Below are 18,905 nucleotides of genomic sequence, written 5' to 3'. Positions count from 1 at the left end.
TCCCAAGGGTAAATTTAGAATCAAAACTCGATTTCACGGGGCCTGGTGGCAGAAGTTAAGATTTCCCCTGACCCCTTTTGTCCGGCCATAGCTTATCCTGGGATAAGTGGGTATCTCTAAACATGGGACCCAAACCTGATACATTCCTTAGGACCGTGGTGGTGAACCTTTGGCACTCCTGATGTTATGGACTACAATTCCCATCAGCCCCTGCGAGCATGGCCAATTGGCCATGCCAGCAGTGGCTGATGGGAATTGTAGCCCATAACATCTGGAGTGCCAAAGGTTCGCCACCACTGCCTTAGGACTTGATTCTATGGCAGATTACTGTCAGTAGCATGTTAGTTAATGTTGGTGGTGTATGACACAAGCATCCTTATTTAAGAAGGGCCTGGACTGGACATGTCACTGATACAAGAGTATGTAAAATAGTGGGTCAGGATCGAATAGTTCACCCACCCGGCAATCCTGACTTGCGCTGGCTCTTTAACGCCAGCCAGAGGAGCCTGGGTTCGGATTAGGCCCTTTCCGAGGCTACCTGGTCTTTCTTCTCAAGGTAGGAGCAAGATTGTTCGTCCCAAAGAGAATGCCAAAGGAGATTTTGTTTTAGCCGTCAACTTGTTGGCGTTCCAATGGTTTACGGCCAACCTGCTGTGCTTCCACCCGGCCCTTTTGCCACCTTCCTGCAGAGAGCGGCGCACCTGCGCCTCACAGCCTCACTTCGCGTTTATAGACGCTCCCCGCCCGCATCTGTACTTGTCAGCATGTGCTGCTACTGGGCCTTGGCCAGGTCACGCTTTTTTTGATGCTCCCATGTTCGTTTTCTCCTTTTGAGTTTTATTGTGATTCAACTTCTTTTCTTGCTGCTGTGATTCTTCTCCCTGCCCTTGGCACCTTTCCCCCTTTCCCCGCTTTTCCTCTCTTTCACTCCCACACATCCATCCCTTCGTTCACATGGATGATGTATTCTATATACCGTCAGGATATTCCCGTGCAGGCTGAAACGAATGGGCTCTGACTCGTTGCCTTCTCTGCCCCACCTCCCGCAGAATATATATTTTGCCTCGGGCAAGTCCTTTGATGTGTGCCACGGGTGCATCTTAAAACGTGCGGGGATCCGTTCCTATAGTGCAGTGATGGTGAATCTATGGCAATGGTGCCAGAGGTGGCACTCAGAGCCCTCTCTGTGGGCACACACAAACAGAGTTCAACATGTAGGGGGTGGGAATCGCCCCCCCCCCCACACACACACCTAGGCTGGCCTGGGCCGCTGGGCTCGATTATTAGCATTAAACCTAAGACCCAGTTTTGGGGAAGCAGTGTAGGTAACCCTGTTAAGCGCTGTTAAACCCCACTGATTTTCATGCGAAGAACTAAAGCGCGATCCTTTACCTGGGAGTAAGCTCAGTTGCTGGCAATGGGGCTTGCTTCTGTGTAAACCCTCCTAGGGTCGTGATTCACCCCTTTGAAGAGTTGCACGGTTGCTTCAAAGCAAAGCCAACAACTACCACCAAGTTTACTCCCGAGTAACGCACGCCTCAGAGCCAACTATTTTTTCCAAACTAAAACCTCAGTATTGAGGTTAAATGGCCGTGTTGGCACTTTGCGATAAATAAGTGGGTTTGGGGTTGCAGTTTGGGCACTCGGTCTCGAAAAGGTTCGACATCACTGCTATAGTGCTTTTCCCAGAGCCTTCCCACAAAGCAGGGTCTGTGTGTTTGTGTGTGTGCGCGCACCTTGTGCTGCTAGCGTTTTACAGAACACGCATTGAGGCACTTCAATCCACACCCCTGCCTTCTTGCCCATACGAAAGAGGGGAGTTGCGGCTTGGACACAGCTGTGCAATCCAGGCAAGTGCCAGTATGGAGGTGCCCCAGAAAATGGGTGCCCCAGAGAACTAGTCTGCTACCAGCCCATTTCTACCCAAACAACGAGAAGCCGAGAGGCAAGCTTCCAACCTTCCTGTGATTAAAGTCAAGAAGGTCATTTACAGAGTTATGTTGTGAGTTTCACAAGAAAACAGATAGCTTGGTAGATGCAGCCAGTCCCAGCCCAGGTACTGAATTAGACTGAAGCCTCCTGAAGTCAAAACACCACATGAGTATAATTAAGAACATCAGAAAGAGCCTGCTGGATCAGACCAGAGTCCATCTAGTCCAGCACTCTGCTACTTGCAGTGGCCCACCTTTGGGAGCTCACATGCAGGATGGGAAAGCAAGGGCCTTCAGCTGCTGCTGCTGCTGCGGCTCCCGAGCACTTGGGGCCTTTCCCCACTTACCTCCTGCTGCACACTACTCGGGCCAAGTAGCGTGGGGTCCCGGGGCACTCCCCACTACAGGAGCGGCGACAACACAGCCGCCCCGACGCTGCCGCTGCCGCACCCCCTCAGCTCGCGTCATTCCTGGCGCTGGAGAAAACGGCACCTTTTGATGACCCCGCACAGAGCGCGTGGCTGTGGGGAAGCCAGGGCGCGCGCCAGAAATGACGCGCGCAGTGAGTAGCACGCAGCGACGGTGGCAGAGGGAACTCAGTTTCTTGTCAGGGAAGTTGTTCCACAATATATCCCTTCTAGCTTAATTCCTGAGCATGAAAGTATGGGGAAAGATGACCCTTCACTTTGGATGGCTTAGGAAAACTCTCAACAATCAACGTTTACTACGATCAAAAGATCAGTCAACACCAGTTTAACATCACAATTTACATACAAATATAAAATTGATATACAGAGATTAAAATTCATTACCTCCTTATGCTGTAACCGTTGTTAAAACGTTTGGAATATCTGCTTTCTTATGGGCAAGATTTCAGCACGGAATCTGGCCGCTTTAGAGGTAGTCCCGTTGGAGTGGTCTGCGAGGAGGAGGTATGCGTAGAATTTCCCAGATCTTCATGGGAACTAGAGCAGGGGTGAGATATATGGAACGGATGTCCTTATAAAACGGACAATATAATAACACATGTTCGACTGTTTTGCCTGCATACGATTGACAGGAACGCAGATGGTGAGAGTAGGGGATAACCAAATATCTCCCTCCTGGTCTGTTGAGGGCAGGCAGTTAAAAGGGGCTATGGGAAAACTCTCCGTCTCTTTCCTCCCCCGTCCATCTCCAACTCCTCAACTCCACCGATTGTTCTCATTCTCCTTCCACAAAGCGACCTCTCCTCCGCTGAACAGACGGCCCCTGATGGCAACTCATTTTTGCTCTGCCATCTCTTGTATATAGAATAAGAACCGTTCACGCTTGGCAGCGAGGTCCAAAATCCCTCTTGCCACAAGTGAACAACAAACAACCATCTTCATCGTTACTGTTTCTTTTCTTTACTTCTTCTTGTTGTTTTTGTTGTTTTCCTTAAAGATCTGGCTTTTCCCCCCTGGGTGGAGAACACTGAATGAGGCCAATGTCTGAAAGGAAGCGTGTCAGCCTTTGAGGTGTGTGTGTGTGTGTGTACACGGTTGTGGGGCACTTTATATGCTTTGAATCTCTCTGTGCGTATGAGCCTGTGCCCAAGGCTTATGAGCCATGCATCTTGTTTTGTAAATGTGGGGGGTATATCAAGGTAGATTAAGATTTTTCAGGCGCCCCCAGTACGCATGCCCTCTGGTAGAGGGTTGGTTGTGGGCATAATTACAGGGCTACAGACAGCTTTCACTGTTTGGTCCCTTCCGCACACGCAAAATAATGCATTTTCAAACCACTTTCACAACTGTTTGCAAGTGGATTTTGCCATTCCGCACAGCTTCAAAGAGCACTGAAAGCAGTTTGAAAGTGCATTATTCTGCATGTGCGGAATGAGCCTACGTGAGACGTTAAAGAAATGAGGGAATTTACTTCAGTTGACTTAGCAGAATGTAGCTCTGTTTAGGATTGCACTTCTAGAGTCTCTGAATTGTTTGCATGAGAAATCCATAAGTTGTGTGTGTGTGCGTGTGTGTGTGCGTGCGTGTATGTGTGTGCGAAGTTGTGGCCCATTTAACAGCAACCCCATAGCGTTTTCAGGGCAAAAGACAGAGGCAGTTTGCCAATGGCTTCTTCTGCTTAGCGGCTCCGGACTCCCTTGACGATCTCCCGTCCAAATACTAACCAAAGGCCAACACTTCTTAGCTTCTGAGATCTGAAAAGATCAGGCTAGCTTGGGCTATCCAGGGAAGGGTTATAAAGCCAAATAACAGCTGTGTTTTGTATTATTGTTCCTAATGGCCCCAAAGATAGAAACACATCGCCAAATACTAATTACCCTGTTTCCCAGGGCCATAAGACATCCCTAGAAATAAAGGCATTAGTAGAGGTTTTGCTGAAGTGCGAAATATAAGGCATCCCCCGAGAGTAAAGGCCCATTATGGGATTTTGTTTTGGAAACATGTACCCGACCATAAATGGAACCACAGAGGAAAATAAGGGCATCCTAAAGAAGAATAAGACACTTGGCGCATCACTTTTAGGAGGCAAAATTAATATAAGACACTGTCTTATTTTTTCAGGGAAACTTTCTGATGCAGAATGTCCTGAGGTCGATTTGTCATACTTAGGAGCTAAAGGGTGTTTTCACCCCATCCCAAGGATACGATAAGCACAATAATAAGGAAAGTATCAGGGAACACCTTGGATGGGTAGAATCCAGTGAGTCAGATGGATGGTGCCTTATAATTTTTGGAGGGCACCATCTACCACTCTTGCTTGTTAAACCAGAAATATTCCCATTCTAACACACATATGAGGATGATGACGACGACGATTATTAATTAATTAAATTTAATAGACCACCCACCCCCCGAAGAACTCTCATACACAAACACATTATTTGAACGCAAGTTGCCATGGCACAGATTACTTAGCCGAGTGTTCAAAAATCCACTGGTGCAGCTAAGCAGTTCTCCGTGATCTACGACGCACCTCTTGACCCACCTTGGTTATAGGCCGATTATGAGTTTGAGCAAGGAATATTTATAGCTGTCAGCAATATAACTCTACATTCCTTAAATCTACAAAATCTACATTCCTTACTAGTCTGCGAAGATCCATAGCCCTCATGTCTGAGTGGTCAATAAATAGTTGGAGGACTCAAAAAGGGGCCCTGACGGGGCTTCTGCCCAGGGGGTCTGGGTTTGGACCTGGATCTATAGCCACATGTGAATACTGTTGTTAATACTTGCCTCATGCAGTTCGATTTACATATTATATTTGTATCCCATTTTAAAACTAAAAGTTATTCCCCAAATCCAATCTGTTGCGTGCTCGTTGGGCAGGGAGTCTCCGCTGGAGATGCATCAGGACCAGTGGTGGGATTCAAACAATTTAACAACCGGTTTCAATGGTGGAATTCAAGTAATTTAACAACTTGTTGTTTACGAGCACCATTTTAACAACCGGTTCTGCCGAAGTGGTGCGAACCAGCTGAATCCCACCACTGATCAGGACCCAACGTAACAATTCCTGTCTGTTTCCTCCCTATGGATGGAAGTGAAGGGGGGGGGGGGGTCGGTCCTGCCAAGACAGAGAAGTGAGCAGCCTCCCTCTGGAGGCCATTGAGGCTAGCATATGTTTCAAGAGCCTTTTGCATCCCTACAAAGACTTGGATCGGGTATCTTTGTCACGGGACGTCCTGCATATTTGCAATTTAATGTAGGAGTGCTTTTATTTAACTTAGGCCCCTTTCGCACACGCAAAATAATGCGTTTTCAAACCATTTTCACAACTGTTTGAAAGTGGATTTTGCCATTCCGCACAGCTTCAAAGCACTGAAAGCAATTTGAAAGTGCATTATTCTGCATGTGCGGAATGAGCCTTAGTTGAGGGTTGGCCAAGGAAGTGGACTTATATTTGCACTGGAAGTACCTTAATGTATTTTGTGTGACGCCCCCCCCCCATGAGAAAAAAATGGGCCACGAAACGACTACCAGAAAAGGACATCAAACAGGTGTCTTGCGGCAGCTGAAGGAGTGGCAGGTTTATTGTAGGGCAACCTTTTCTCAAAACCCCTTCATTGCAGTGGCCTCCTGGTGAGGCAGGTAAGGGAGCGTTTAATCCTGAATTGTGTAGGGGTTGGGGAGCAACCCTGAAAGGAGCCGACCCGAACAGACTTACCGCCAAGCGCAAAAGCTTCCCAGGTGACAACGAAAGGCCTTTTGCCGTTTCTTTGTGTGTCGATGCCTTCCTTCTAAGTGCCTGTAACCATGTGCTTTTGGCGAATGGAACGTCTAGGCTCCTGTGCAGATTCGCGTGTTGCCGAATCCTCGTGTTTATGCCTGAGATGCGAGTGTGTACGTGTGAGAGACATACACGGGCGCAGGTATGGCTTTGTGCGTCTTATGGTCCGGCTGCATTTGTAAGTGTCCAGTCCTAGCTGGGAAAGTACTGGGGGAAGCTGTACAGGCTTATGTGTGCTTGCGTGGGCGTAGTTGCAAATGCCGATCCGCGTTGTGTGTGCACGCATGTCGGTGTCCGTCATCGCGAGGGCGGGGACGAATGCATCTCACTTCCCAGACAGCCCGCGGAGCCCCTTTTCCTCCAATTGTCTGAACAGCCCTGTTGCTCTCGTGTTGTCTTTCAGAATCACTATCAGTGACCCTTGAGGACTGACAGCCACGGTACGTTCTTCGCTCTCAGCTGCCCTGCCCCGAGCTGTGATGATGCATGAGTCGGTGTTAGTGTTATTCCCCCGTCCCCTTCATTCCCATCTCCTCTCCCCCCATCCCGCCACTTGCCTCTTCTAGAGAACTCTTATACCACACCGTGAACATCTTTGTCTCCTCAACCAAATCCTGCAGAGTTCCCTGTCTGGTAGAGAGTTGTAGTCAAGATGTAGCGAACCTTAAGCTGCAATTTCTTTTAATCAAATGTTTAAGCCTTAACGTGACAAGGCAACTGTTAGATACTGTAGAATTGGATGGTGAGCCCATAGGGGAGAGAGAAGGAGCAGCAATGCCTCCCCTAAATGTGTGAATCTGTCTTGGGCTGTGTTAGTCCATTGGGCCGTCGGCCCTGAAGTTGTTGACTCGGATTTTCACTGCTGTCCAACATGATGGTTTCAACTAGAGGTGGTGGAGATTTGAATCCGGAGTCCTCTGCATGCAGCCTGCTCCAGCAGCAGCAGCTGTCCAAGACGGAAATCTTTCTCAGCTGCCTGAGGTCCTTCAGCTAACCCAGGGGTCTGCCACCTGTGGCTCTCCAGATGTTCGTGGACTACAATTCCCATCAGCCCCTGCCACCATGGCCAATTGGGATGGGAATTGTAGTCCACGAACATCTGGAGAGCCACAGGTTGCAGACCCCTGAGCTAACCCAAGTACTTTCACTCAGAAAGCTCACCCACGTTTGGGCTGAGCTTATGGTTGCTGTACGTCTGGATTTTGGTTGGTGAAATCAGGGAAAATCAGGGAAGGCCCATTTTTGCCTTGAGTAATTGCAGGTGGCTTGCGTTTTGTGGATTTGATTTGTCAAAGCCATCTTCTTCCTATTGTCGAAGGCTTTCACGGCCGGAATCACTGGGGCGCGGTGTGGTTTCCGGGCTGTACGGCCGTGTTCTAGCAGCATTCTCTCCTGACGTTTCGCCTGCATCTGCGGCTGGCATCTTCAGAGGATCTGATGGTAGGAGTGGAAAGCAAGTGGAGTATATATACTGTGAGGTCAAAAGGGGAGGCCCTCTGAATAGAGTAGCCTGGCTCTTCTTCCTGTTAGGTGGATCGGTTTGGGTGGCAAATATCAGGTGGACAGAGCGTGGCCGTGTGGAAGTGCACGGGTAGTGCAAATCCCCTCATTTGCACCGTGCTCCTGCCACACCAAAGTGGTGACTTTGGAATGAGAACGATACATAAGAGGAGTGTGTCGCTCTAGTGTTTTTTCCCCAACTCTGGGAGTTTGCCTGTTGTTCCCATTGTGACAGTCTTTAATATACCCCAAATTTTCTGTTTGGGGAGCCTCCTTCCGTCATGGAAAGGCAACTGCTGCTGCCACGGGAGAAATGCTGCACCAGAATTCGAAGCAAAATAGCAGCTCTTCGCCTCCCTGCTTTCCCAAGTGCTTTCCCTCTCGCAGACTGGCAGCACCAAAATCTCCCATGTGTTCCTCCTACTCCGATTGCTTTAACCAAAATCCTTATTTTATATTAAACAAAGATCACGCTCCAGAACGCTTGAGGCAGCAGCACGCTCCATGTCGCTCAGTGGTATTGAGAAGCAAGCCTTTATTGGCATAGACAACAGTGCAACAATAATAAAAAACGGATTAAAAAGCATATACAATACAGGAAATACATGTTAGGTCGAAGGAAATCCACTGGCGTTTAGTAATTTCCAGGAGTCACTATCATACAGAGAGAAGGATCAGGGTTGTCCAACAAGTAGTGTAATCTAATTAAATCGGGGAGTTCGGGTAAATATAAAAGAGTAAGATTCACATACTTGGATCTGATTTCCTTGAATCTGAGACAGTATAGTAATTGGTGGGCCAGAGATTCAACTGAACCATCGTTACAAGGGCACAATCTTTTAGCCTTTTCTTGCTTATTAAATCTGCCATGTAACAAGGCAGAAGGCATAACATTAAACCTGGCGAGCATTATGGCTCTCCTTTGAACAGGCCTGCCAGGGGTGTCTCTCCTTTGAACTTACCTGGCAGGGGAGACACCATGATCACGCTCAGTGGTATGCTGATGATGCTTATTTGGTGTTTTAATTATTGTTCTGGGTTGTGATCCTTCTGGTTGGTCTATTGGAGCCACCATGTATATATCTGCATGTCCAATTTTTGTGCGATCAGAAGTAAGATCTTTGAGGGGGAAAAACAGTTCTTCAACCGAATTAGCATGTTGAAAGTCTGTTTTAGTCATTTTTAAACGGTAGCTATTGTAAGGGTAGATGTATTTTTATTTTTTGTGCTCTTTCTGGTGCCTAATTCACAAAATCTGTCTAATATATGCCTATTGAGAGAGGAAGGTATCTTGCATTGGCTTCGTACAAAGATGGCTGCCGGGCGTCCGTGTGACCATTCAGGAAGTTGCTGGCTGGACGGCTTACAAGAATCAAAGGGTTGCGGGAGGGGGGTGGTGGCAGACAGACCGACCTGGTCAATTCCTCACTGGTGGGCAATCTCAACAAAATCAGCCTGTCAATCAAGGCAGCCATTTTCCTCTCTCTTTTCCCATGGCTGTGACAGACCTAACAGGACTAGAGTTACAACAACAAAGAACCTTTATTGGCATAACAACATTATATACACAGATCCACTTAACCAAGTAGAGGGAAACTACAATAAATGTGCAGGTAGAGAAGGCTGATATTTAGGATTTGCTCCTAAGGCACTGTTTTATATACAAATCCAAAAACTTGGTGACTGCATCGTTTGCATCACTACTGGGGCTGTCCAACAGAAAGGTAATCTTTTGCAAGTCAGATGCATACTCTTTTTTGAGTAGCAGGGGTGACAAGTGTTTGACTCTGGGTACTGTGTAAAGTGAACAATAGAGTAAAATATGGTCTATAGAGTCAACACAATTCCCGTGGCATATGCATAGCCTTTGACGGTAAGGGGTATTAGTGAATCTCCCTGTTGATACGGCTGATGGAAGGGCATTGAACAGGACTAGAGTTGCCAGGTTCCCCCTGGCCACCATCGGGGGATGGGCGGGGTGGGGGGAGGCGTAGCATGGCTGGATGCAAGCTAGGAAACCCCCTGGAGATTTGGGGATAGAGTCTGGGAAAACCAGTGAGGAACATTGTCCCAGAATTCCCCCTCCAAAGCATCCCATTTCTTCAGGGGCAGCTCTGGAAATGACGTGTAAGTCCCACCTGGAGGCTGGCGTCCCTAGACAGGATCAAAAACTCTTGTCGAGTCCCAAAACAAAAGCCACCTATTGAGTCTCCTCACAAAAGCATTGGGAACAGTCGGCCTGTTTCCACCACAACCCATCTCTGTTGTATCACCCTCCCAGAGGAAGCAGGGGAACCACTGGAGACTGGATAGCAGGCGGAGGAGCTGAATGTTCCCGCGGGGTCCCTTCTTTGCCCATCTGGATTCCTGAATTGGAAGTGAGATTTGCTGATGACAAACAAACAGGCATTTGCAGAGGGGGCGGGGGGGAGGGTGTCCAGTTCTCATTTCTCCTACTTGCCCATTCTCCGTACCATTTTTTCCCCTCTCTGAACTCCAAACCCCACCCCCGCCAGCCTCAGATGGGAAATTTGGGAGTCAACCATGGGAGTGTTTAGGGGTCTCCAATCTGTGGCTCTCCAGAGGTTCATGAACAATACAATACAGCAACCTTTATTAAAATAGGCTCCAGAGCATTACAGACATTTCTGATGTACAAATCAAAAGTACATTCAAAACACAGACAGACAAACTGTATCTAGCAATTGGACGTTACTTAGAACATTCTGTCACTTGTAAAAGAAATGTTGCTACTTTTTCCAAGAGCGTGGCCTCTGTGTTATTTAACAGAAGCTCCACAACAGAGTTGTCAGGGTCTCTTCCAGATTTGTCTAAGACCCGCCCAGGAGAGAAATTCCTAATACCCCGGGCTGATGGGAAGACCCGCTCCAGGAGAGGAATTCCTGCCCCGGGCTGATGGGAATTGTAGTTCATGAACCTCTGGAGAGCCACAGGTTGCAGACCTCTATATGTTCCAGCCCGTTGCTGAATTCCCAGATTTCCCTTGCAATGCTGCTTCTGCAGCAAAGGCAGATCGAGGCACACGCATTGGTCAAGTAGCTGTGTCGTTCCACCCTGAAGCCCCAGAGCAGAACACGTTCCCCAGATGGCCTGGGATTTGTGAGTGTGGACTCAATAAATGCTTGGAATGCTGCGATTGGGCCTTTCCCCCACCCCATCCCAGGAGCCTGTAGATAGGAAAATACTCTTGGTGACCGACCACTACTCCATCGTACACCTTTCCCCTGAGCTTCCTGCTTTGGATTTTCTTTCTCCTCCTATTCCACTGTGCTCACTCTTATCCCACTGCAAGAAGAGCGCTTTCCCTCCCTCCTGGTCCTACGTGCTCTGTCTCTCTCTTCTCTCGCCTTTCCTTTCTCTGCAGCAGATTTGCTTTTTCACCAGCAAAGTCCCCGTTTCCTCTGCTCAGTCAAGTAAGCGACACGAAGAGAGAGAACTAGGCAGCAAGAAACTAAATGTTACGTTGTCTTCGGGAGAAACAAACAGTCAGTCAGTTTTATTACGGCCATTAGGCCAGCAAAAAAGAGTAGAGAAGAACAATAAACAAAAGAAAAATTGAATTTGTACAGAAATCCACGATACAAGTCTATACACAAAAAATATCATCAGCTTGTAGCATTATTACGGCGGTCAAACTCATATGGTCACAGCTCTTGATCTAACATGATTCTTCTCTTACGATATACTTGTATACAAAATTTAGCTTCTATAACACAAGGATATAAGAGAAACTCGGTCTTCCAGCAAAATTCTCACAAGAACTGAATCGGGATTAACTCTAGTTAAATTTCTGTACTGGATAAACAATGGATAAATTAAGAAGAAGAAGAAGAGTTTGGATTTATATCCCCCCTTTCTCTCCTGTAGGAGACTCAAAGGGGCTTACAATCTCCTTGCCCTTCCCCCCTCACAACAAACACCCTGTGAGACGGGTGGGGCTGAGAGAGCTCAGAAGAACTGTGACTAGCCCAAGGTCACCCAGCTGGCGTGTGTGGGAGTGTACAGGCTAATCTGAATTCCCCAGATAAGCCTCCACAACTCAAGCGGCAGAGCTGGGAATCAAACCCGGTTCCTCCAGATCAGAGTGCACCTGCTCTTAGCCACTGCTCTTAGCCACTGCGCCACTGCTGCTCCTTAAATTAAAGCCTCCCTTTCCCCTTTATGGAGTTCACAATGCAATAAAATATGTAATACAGAGTCCACTTCCCCTGGGGAGAAACAAACAAAAAATGCCGATTCCCTGTCCCAGATTTTATGGGTTGGCGGCACGCCTTAGATTTGCCGGCCATGTTTGTATTGCCGCAGTGGACGTCGGCGATATGATTCCAAAATAATCGAGGTTGGTTGTTTTGCAAGAAAGGAGACCTGCACGACAGGAAAGGGCTTGTGTCCCCCCCCCCCCCCCATATGACCATGAAGGACAGAATTGTTTTATTTTTGAAAGCGTGATCTCGGAATGCCGCAGTGTTGCCCTAACAGTCTTGTGTGTGGATCTCTGCCCAGAACGGCTCTTTATCCAAGGAACGAAAACGTGGGTGAAGAGGGCAAGTTGTGGGAACTGCCGCGCCAGGGTGGGACTTACCGAACAGTATCTATCAGCGTGTGAATGTGAAATGTTGGGGGGGGGGAGGGGGTGTTTCATTTTTAGAGATGCTGGTGAGCCATCCGAATCAGTAGTTTTGATTGCACACGACAGAGAATCCAGGGAGGCCAGTGGTGAACAGGTGGGGGGTGGGAATCCCCTACATTTCTCTGTACCATCCCCTAGTGCAGTGGTGGCGAACCTTTGGCACTCCAGATGTTATGGACTACAATTCCCATCAGCCCCTGCCAGCATGGCCAATCGGCCATGCTGGCAGAACTGATAAGAATGATCCATAACTTATCTAGGTATAAGAGTCCTCCCTACCAACCTAATGTTTAATAATAAGCTGGCTTGCGGTGACCTTGCATGTCGCAGCTCAGTGGGCTGTAACATGGACATCCGTTGCTGTGTTTGGCAGTGTTGCTTCTGGGGTGGGGTGGCGGGTTGGGGGGGGGCTTCATTTCTCTCCCGCTTGCTGCCGACCCGCCTCAAAAACGACCGCTTCCACCCAGCAGCTATGCTTAGGCTACATGATGGGGTTTGGAAGACTCCTCTTGGGGAAGGTCTTTTTGAGGCGGTTCGGTTGCTATCTGTGCTTCCTTCTGGGACTTGCTGTTAGGAGATTTTGCCTGCCCGGAGCCTGGATCTCAAAATGCACTTGAGGAAATCAGCAATATGCAAGCATTGGACACAGATCAGCTAATTTGTCAGACGTTTTGTGATCACTTGGGGAAAGGAAAGAGGTCTGTCCATGTTCTTGTTTATAAGTAACGTGGGTTGCAAAGCTAACTCTTTTTGCTGGGATCTCCCCCTTGTCTTACTGCACATACATACATGCATACATACATACATACATACATACATACATACATACATACATACATACATACATACATACATACATACATACATACATACATACGCCTTTATTGGCATCAAAAATATAAACCATTATAATAATTAAGACACAGTTGATTAGTGTTAAAAATAATATAGAGTTAGAAAACAAAATTAGATAAATACATACATATTTTACAATACCTAGAGTCACACATATTCCTAACAATGCAAAGGTTTATAGTGCCCTGTAGGAAACTAGCTACCCTCTCATCCAGATTTGCAGAAGGGCTGTTTAATAAAAAAGACGCCAACGCTACAACAGGAGTCATAAGAACATAAGACCTAGCCTGCTGGATCAGACCAGAGTCCATCTAGTCCAGCACTCTGCTATTCGCAGTGGCCCACCAGGTGCCTTTGGGAGCTCACATGCAGGATGTGAAAGCAATGGCCTTAAGAACATAAGAACTAGCCTGCTGGATCAGACCAGAGTCCATCTAGTCCAGCTCTCTGCTCCTCGCAGTGGCCCACCAGGTGCCATTAGGAGCTCACCTGCAGGATGGGAAAGCAATGGCCTTCTGCTGCTGCTGCTCCTGAGCACCTGGTCTACTAAGGCATTTGCAATCTGAGATCAAGGAGGATCAAGATTGGTAGCCATAGTCAGCTCTCAATGCAAGAATAGGGGTTAAGTACTTATCCCGAATCTCAGCACAGAATTTGCAGAAGAATACAATACATTGTACTGGTTCAGTGGTGCTTGAATCACAAGGGCAGACTCTTTCTGCTTGTGGCACTCCCTGGAATCTTCCAGAGAGCAAGGCAGATGGCATAGCATTAAAGTGAGCGAGAGCGTAAACTCTGCACTGCCTCAAATGTTGTCAGAGGGAAAGATATTCAGCTTTATGGCCTTGTATGCTTGGGATTCCCAGACTCAACAGGGAACGTGTCTTGGAGGCACCACAAATGAGGTTTTAAGCTTCATTGTCCAACAGTCTGTGTTTTATGCTCCTGTAAGCATCACAAGCAGAACAGGAATGAAAGGACTCAATAGATAGGCCAGTAGAGTTTATCTTTTTCTCGATTGTAATTGGCCGGTTAGATAGATGCGATTCAGTAAGCATCTGATAAACTTGACTTAAAGGACTGGAGGTCTAGTGCACCCTCTTACTACACTTACTACACAAATTCAGACTCCTCCAGCTAGTGAGGAGGAGGAGGAGGAGGAAAAGAAGAAGAAGAGTAGTAGTAGTAGTAGTAGTTTGGATTTATATCCCCCCTTTCTCTCCTGCAGGAGACTCAAAGGGGCTGACAATCTCCTTGCCCTTCCCCCCCTCACAACAAACACCCTGTGTGGTGGGTGGGGCTGAGAGAGCTCCGAAAAGCTGTGATTAGCCCAAGGTCACCCAGCTGGTGCGTGTGGGAGTGCCCAGGCTAATCTGAATTCCCCAGATAAGCCTCCACAGCTCAAGTGGTAGAGCTGGGAATCAAACCCGGTTCCTCCAGATTAGAATGCACCTGCTCTTAACCACTACGCCACTGCTGCTCCTAGATATGTCTAGGAGGGTGCAAATGGATTGCCAACCCACTGAAGCCACATAATACCATAATGCCTGCCCGTGTGACAGCTTTATCGGCTTCCGTTGTGGGATGGCGCTCAGGGCAGATTATAGGAAATGCAATCATTGTCCCCAGCGTTTGTAATCAAAGCAATTAATGCACAGCAGTTGGGTGAGCAAGGGGGACTGCTCCAGCGGTTGCAGCGAAGTGGTCAAATTGCCAGCAGTTATTTGTGCTGATTTTACCACAACAAAGCAACGTCTCACCCTGTCAGGCGACCAAGAACAGTTACTCGGGGGGAGGCTCCCTACGGCCAAATTCAGGATTGCCTTTAATAAGTTTCTGTGGGTATACCTATAAAGGGATACTTAATTAGCAGAGATATGGAAGCAGCATCTAGTAGAAGAAGAGAACCAGAGATACTCTTGAGTTGAGCAGCAGTGGCGTAGGAGGTTAAGAGCTCGTGTATCTCATCTGGAGGAACCGGGTTTGATTCCCAGCTCTGCCGCCTGAGCTGTGGAGGCTTATCTGGGGAATTCAGATTAGCCTGTGCACTCCCACACACGCCAGCTGGGTGACCTTGGGCTAGTCACAGCTTCTGGGAGCTCTCTCAGCCCCACCCACCTCACAGGGTGTTTGTTGTGAGGGGGGAAGGGCAAGGAGATTGTCAGCCCCTTTGAGTCTCCTGCAGGAGAGAAAGGGGGGGATATAAATCCAAACTCTTCTTCTTCTTCATATAAAAGTTTAACAAGATAGTAAGTCACATCCAATATGCACTAACACGTTAAACATGTCACTCACAAGACAGTAACTTAAATTAGAATTTCTCTTATGTATTTTGCACCATTCAATATTCATAATATATACAATCTCCTCAAAGGTATCTATTCAGTGTTATATCATCACGTGAATTATATACAGTCTCCTTAAAGGTATCTCAAAAGTCCATTCAAAATTTTTGTACGTGTATGCTTTAAATTCTTACAATGCTTCTCAAGAATTCTGTTAATAATAGTATCTGTTAATAATAGTAGTAATAATAGTTGCCTAGAAAACACCTCATACAAGTAAATGGAAAATTGGCACTGAAGAAGGCTCCGAAGAGCGCAATTTCGTTCGATGCGTTCCTGCCAGCAATGACCTCATTATTTATGAATGAACGTATATTTATGAATGAATTCTTGAGAAACGTTATAAGAATTTGAAGCATACATGTACAAAAATTTTGAATGGACTTTTGAGATACCTTTAAGGGGACTGTAAATAATTCATGTGATGATATAACGTTGAATAGATACCTTTGAGGAGGTTGTATATATATTATAGTCACTAGATAATGTAAAGGCTTATAAGAAAAATTCTAATTTAGAATACTACCTTTAGCCAATTCAGCGTGTTTAACGTGTTAGTGCTCATATAAAAGTTTACCAACTTAAAGAGGGTAGGGTTACATGGAATAAAAACAAATCTGTCACATATTTACAGTACCAACCATACACGTAAGACTACATCTTGCTCTCTGCTCCAACAAAGAAAACAAGCTTAACTTTATAACTTCTGATGTACATGCTCACTAACATGTAAGGAATGGCTGTCTGACTAACCAATAGCTGATCAATAGGTCAACTCATTGCAATATCACCTCCGCATCCTGTTTACATACAAACAGATGTTAACCCTTTCACGACTGGTTGTGACACTTGCAAATACCAGCAGTTCCTTTAGAACTCAATCAGTTTGGGCAAAGTTTAGACTCGGCTGCCGTGATCACAAAGCCACCGACCGGCACAGGCTTTGCCACGAGGGCAAGAACTGTGCCTTGCTCCAGGCTAGCCGGCAGTTTCCGAAACAGCGCCTCCCAGAGGACATCCCTCATCCCGCGTGACATCGCTCTTTCCACTTGCTTTGGTGCCGTAGCATCACGGTTGTTGTGCTTCATGCTTCTCGACGCTCAGCCGGCCACCAGCGCCATCTTTCCAGCCGCGATGTTGATTCTGGACAGTCCGTCAATGAGAAACCCAGTCAATCTGCCCCGTGGCTTCTGAAGAAGCGTGAAGATGTCAAACTCGGCCAAGGCGCTGGCTCGGATGAGGTGGAGAAGCATGTCTGATTGTGAATGGCCACCATGCTAACTCCAGTGTGTCTGTTCTCTTCTCGTCTCTTTCTCTCTCTCTCTCTCTCTCTCCTCTCACAGCCGGAAGGGCCCCGCTTCACCAACTCGACCCGCCATAACCCGACCAGCTGAACCGACCCTCTTAGATTTATAACCTGAGGCCTGTAGACAGCTGGCAACAAGCATCGCGCCCACCTCTCCCATTCTTCACAGGCACCCCCTTGCCCCTACCCGTCCCCTGTCCCCCCCCCCCCGTCGTTAAAAATGCCCGTTAGTGATCGAGCACCTCTTTGTCTTCTCTTGTGCGTCCTGTATTGCTTTGTGAGTGTAGAATAGTCCTAGTTCGGCGGCATGGGGACGTGGGAGGACGCGCGCTCCTCGGAGCACCACTTGACAGGAGCGTCCGCTGTGCGCCAAAGCAGCAGCTGCATCGACCGGTCTCTCAGCCTGCCCTGGCCTGGCCTGCGCATGCACTGTGTCCCGCCTGCATTGGTTAGCTGTAGCGTCTAGCGCGCATCGGTAGCAATTTTTTTCCTCTGTAGTCGAGAAGAGAAACAAACCGACCTCTGGGTGAGGACACATACTGTAACGAGTAAAAAACGTGTAACGTTCTTGGTAAGCAAGGTGATACGTCCGGTGTGTGGGTTCAATCGGAAGCGCAAACATGTTGGAACGGGGGGCGGCCCCTCCCTCGTGCAAGGGAGCCCTAATGCCCCTGGGGACGACTTGTGGAAGGACACCGAAGACCTCTGCCATCCTCTCTCAGTACAAGGAACTGGTACAATAGGGTGCCCTCTGTTCTTCACAGTAGCCGAGTGGGGGGTAAGAGCCACTGGCTAATATCCCGACATACAACTGACTTTTCACCAATCGGGAGAGGGAGAAGCATTAGGAGAATTTGCTATATTTCCTCTTTGGGGGAAAAAAACGGACAAGCGAATATATTTCCAGGAAGGTTTGCCGTGTCAAACGTTTTATCGCAACCACCTTTTGCTGTACGAGATGGGAGGGAAGCACACTAGGCGTTTGGTGTCTTGAATATCCTGGTGGTTCTAATACTCTTCACTACTTGCATGCAGCTGGTACATATATATTTGTACGTATGTATGTGGGGGGAAATGTCACTGCAACCGCTGATTCATCTTCTTAACTGGCTACTTTTATGTCTACACTGGGGAGTCAATGCAACTACAATAAAAGAAAAAGAACTCAAGACACGCTGAACCCTTACCCAAACCGAACTGAACCATTTATTTTTGTAAGTCTTCTAGTCAGCCCCACTTAAATTTTAAGTGTGCGTATTATTTTTTTTCAACCCAATGCCGTGGCTTTTGATTTCTGTTGAGAATCCTTTCTATGCCAAGTTCTGATGTCAGTTTCTTTCCATATTTTAACTATTGTTTTACTTCTTTTTTGTCTTGCTCCCTCTCTCTTCCTTTGTTGTTTTTATTTTGTGTGTGTGTGTGTGTGTGTGTGTTCTTGTCTCTTTCTTTACATTCCAGCCGCCCCGGCAAAACTAGCTCCTCTCGCCCGGAGAGTCCAAAGCCGCCATTTGACATGTAACTGCTCCCTCTGAGATCCATCTCTTATCTGCCTCTTAGCTGTTCTGTCCGGAATGGTCCGACGCACATCTTAAAAACACGGCTTTGTTCTGTCGTAGCTTGTGGCTTGCACATATCAGACGTGACTCTAGTGAAACTGGTTTTTCCTTCCTCCCAGTTGCTTTAATGGAATAAAAACGAGTTATATTGTAGTAATGAGAAACATATCTTCACTGTTATATAAATATCTATAAATAAATAAAAATATATATATATAAAGATCTAAATCTAAATGGCGTCCAGAAGTTTTAAAAGCCTTTTAATGCTTCTGATGTTGGTTTTAGCAAACTTCTTGATCAGGCAGAGTCTATGTACGTACACATGTGCACCCAACCAAGACCCAGCGGCAAACCTGAGATTCATTCTCTACAGCATCAAGTTGGGTCGTTTTGTTGCCCCCCAAAACTGTGGGTGAATCTTTGCAGTGCTGGTAGTACCTGTGATGCTGTCTGTGATCTGTCAAATCTTGTTCACTGGCTGAAATAAAATATAATTTCTGTACAATGGAGGACTCCATGTCTAGAATAAAAGTCTCTCACTCCGTG

The 18,905-nt window shown here is 47.2% G+C and overlaps 1 protein-coding gene across 10 annotated transcripts in view; it reads left to right on the top strand.

Annotated features, from left to right (window-relative positions):
* DNM1 (dynamin 1) overlaps positions 1 to 18,905 on the top strand; it is a 221,228-nt gene extending 202,323 nt beyond the window's left edge. For 5 of the 10 annotated variants that reach the window (XM_048512475.1, XM_048512473.1, XM_048512474.1 and 2 more), the window contains one exon: positions 16,841 to 18,905. In XM_048512475.1, coding sequence (XP_048368432.1) covers positions 16,841 to 16,913 — 73 coding nt within the window. In that variant the 3' untranslated portion in view covers positions 16,914 to 18,905. Of the gene's footprint in view, positions 1 to 3,356; positions 3,431 to 6,549; positions 6,587 to 16,840 lie in introns of all 10 variants that reach the window. The other 5 variants (XR_007245887.1, XR_007245886.1, XM_048512480.1 and 2 more) reach the window with 5 other exon arrangements.

Source organism: Sphaerodactylus townsendi, linkage group LG12, assembly GCF_021028975.2.
Source record: "Sphaerodactylus townsendi isolate TG3544 linkage group LG12, MPM_Stown_v2.3, whole genome shotgun sequence".
Classification (NCBI taxonomy): Eukaryota; Metazoa; Chordata; class Lepidosauria; order Squamata; family Sphaerodactylidae; genus Sphaerodactylus; species Sphaerodactylus townsendi.
Note: the sequence above shows the minus strand (reverse complement) of the source record. Positions and strands in the feature narration are given on the sequence as shown.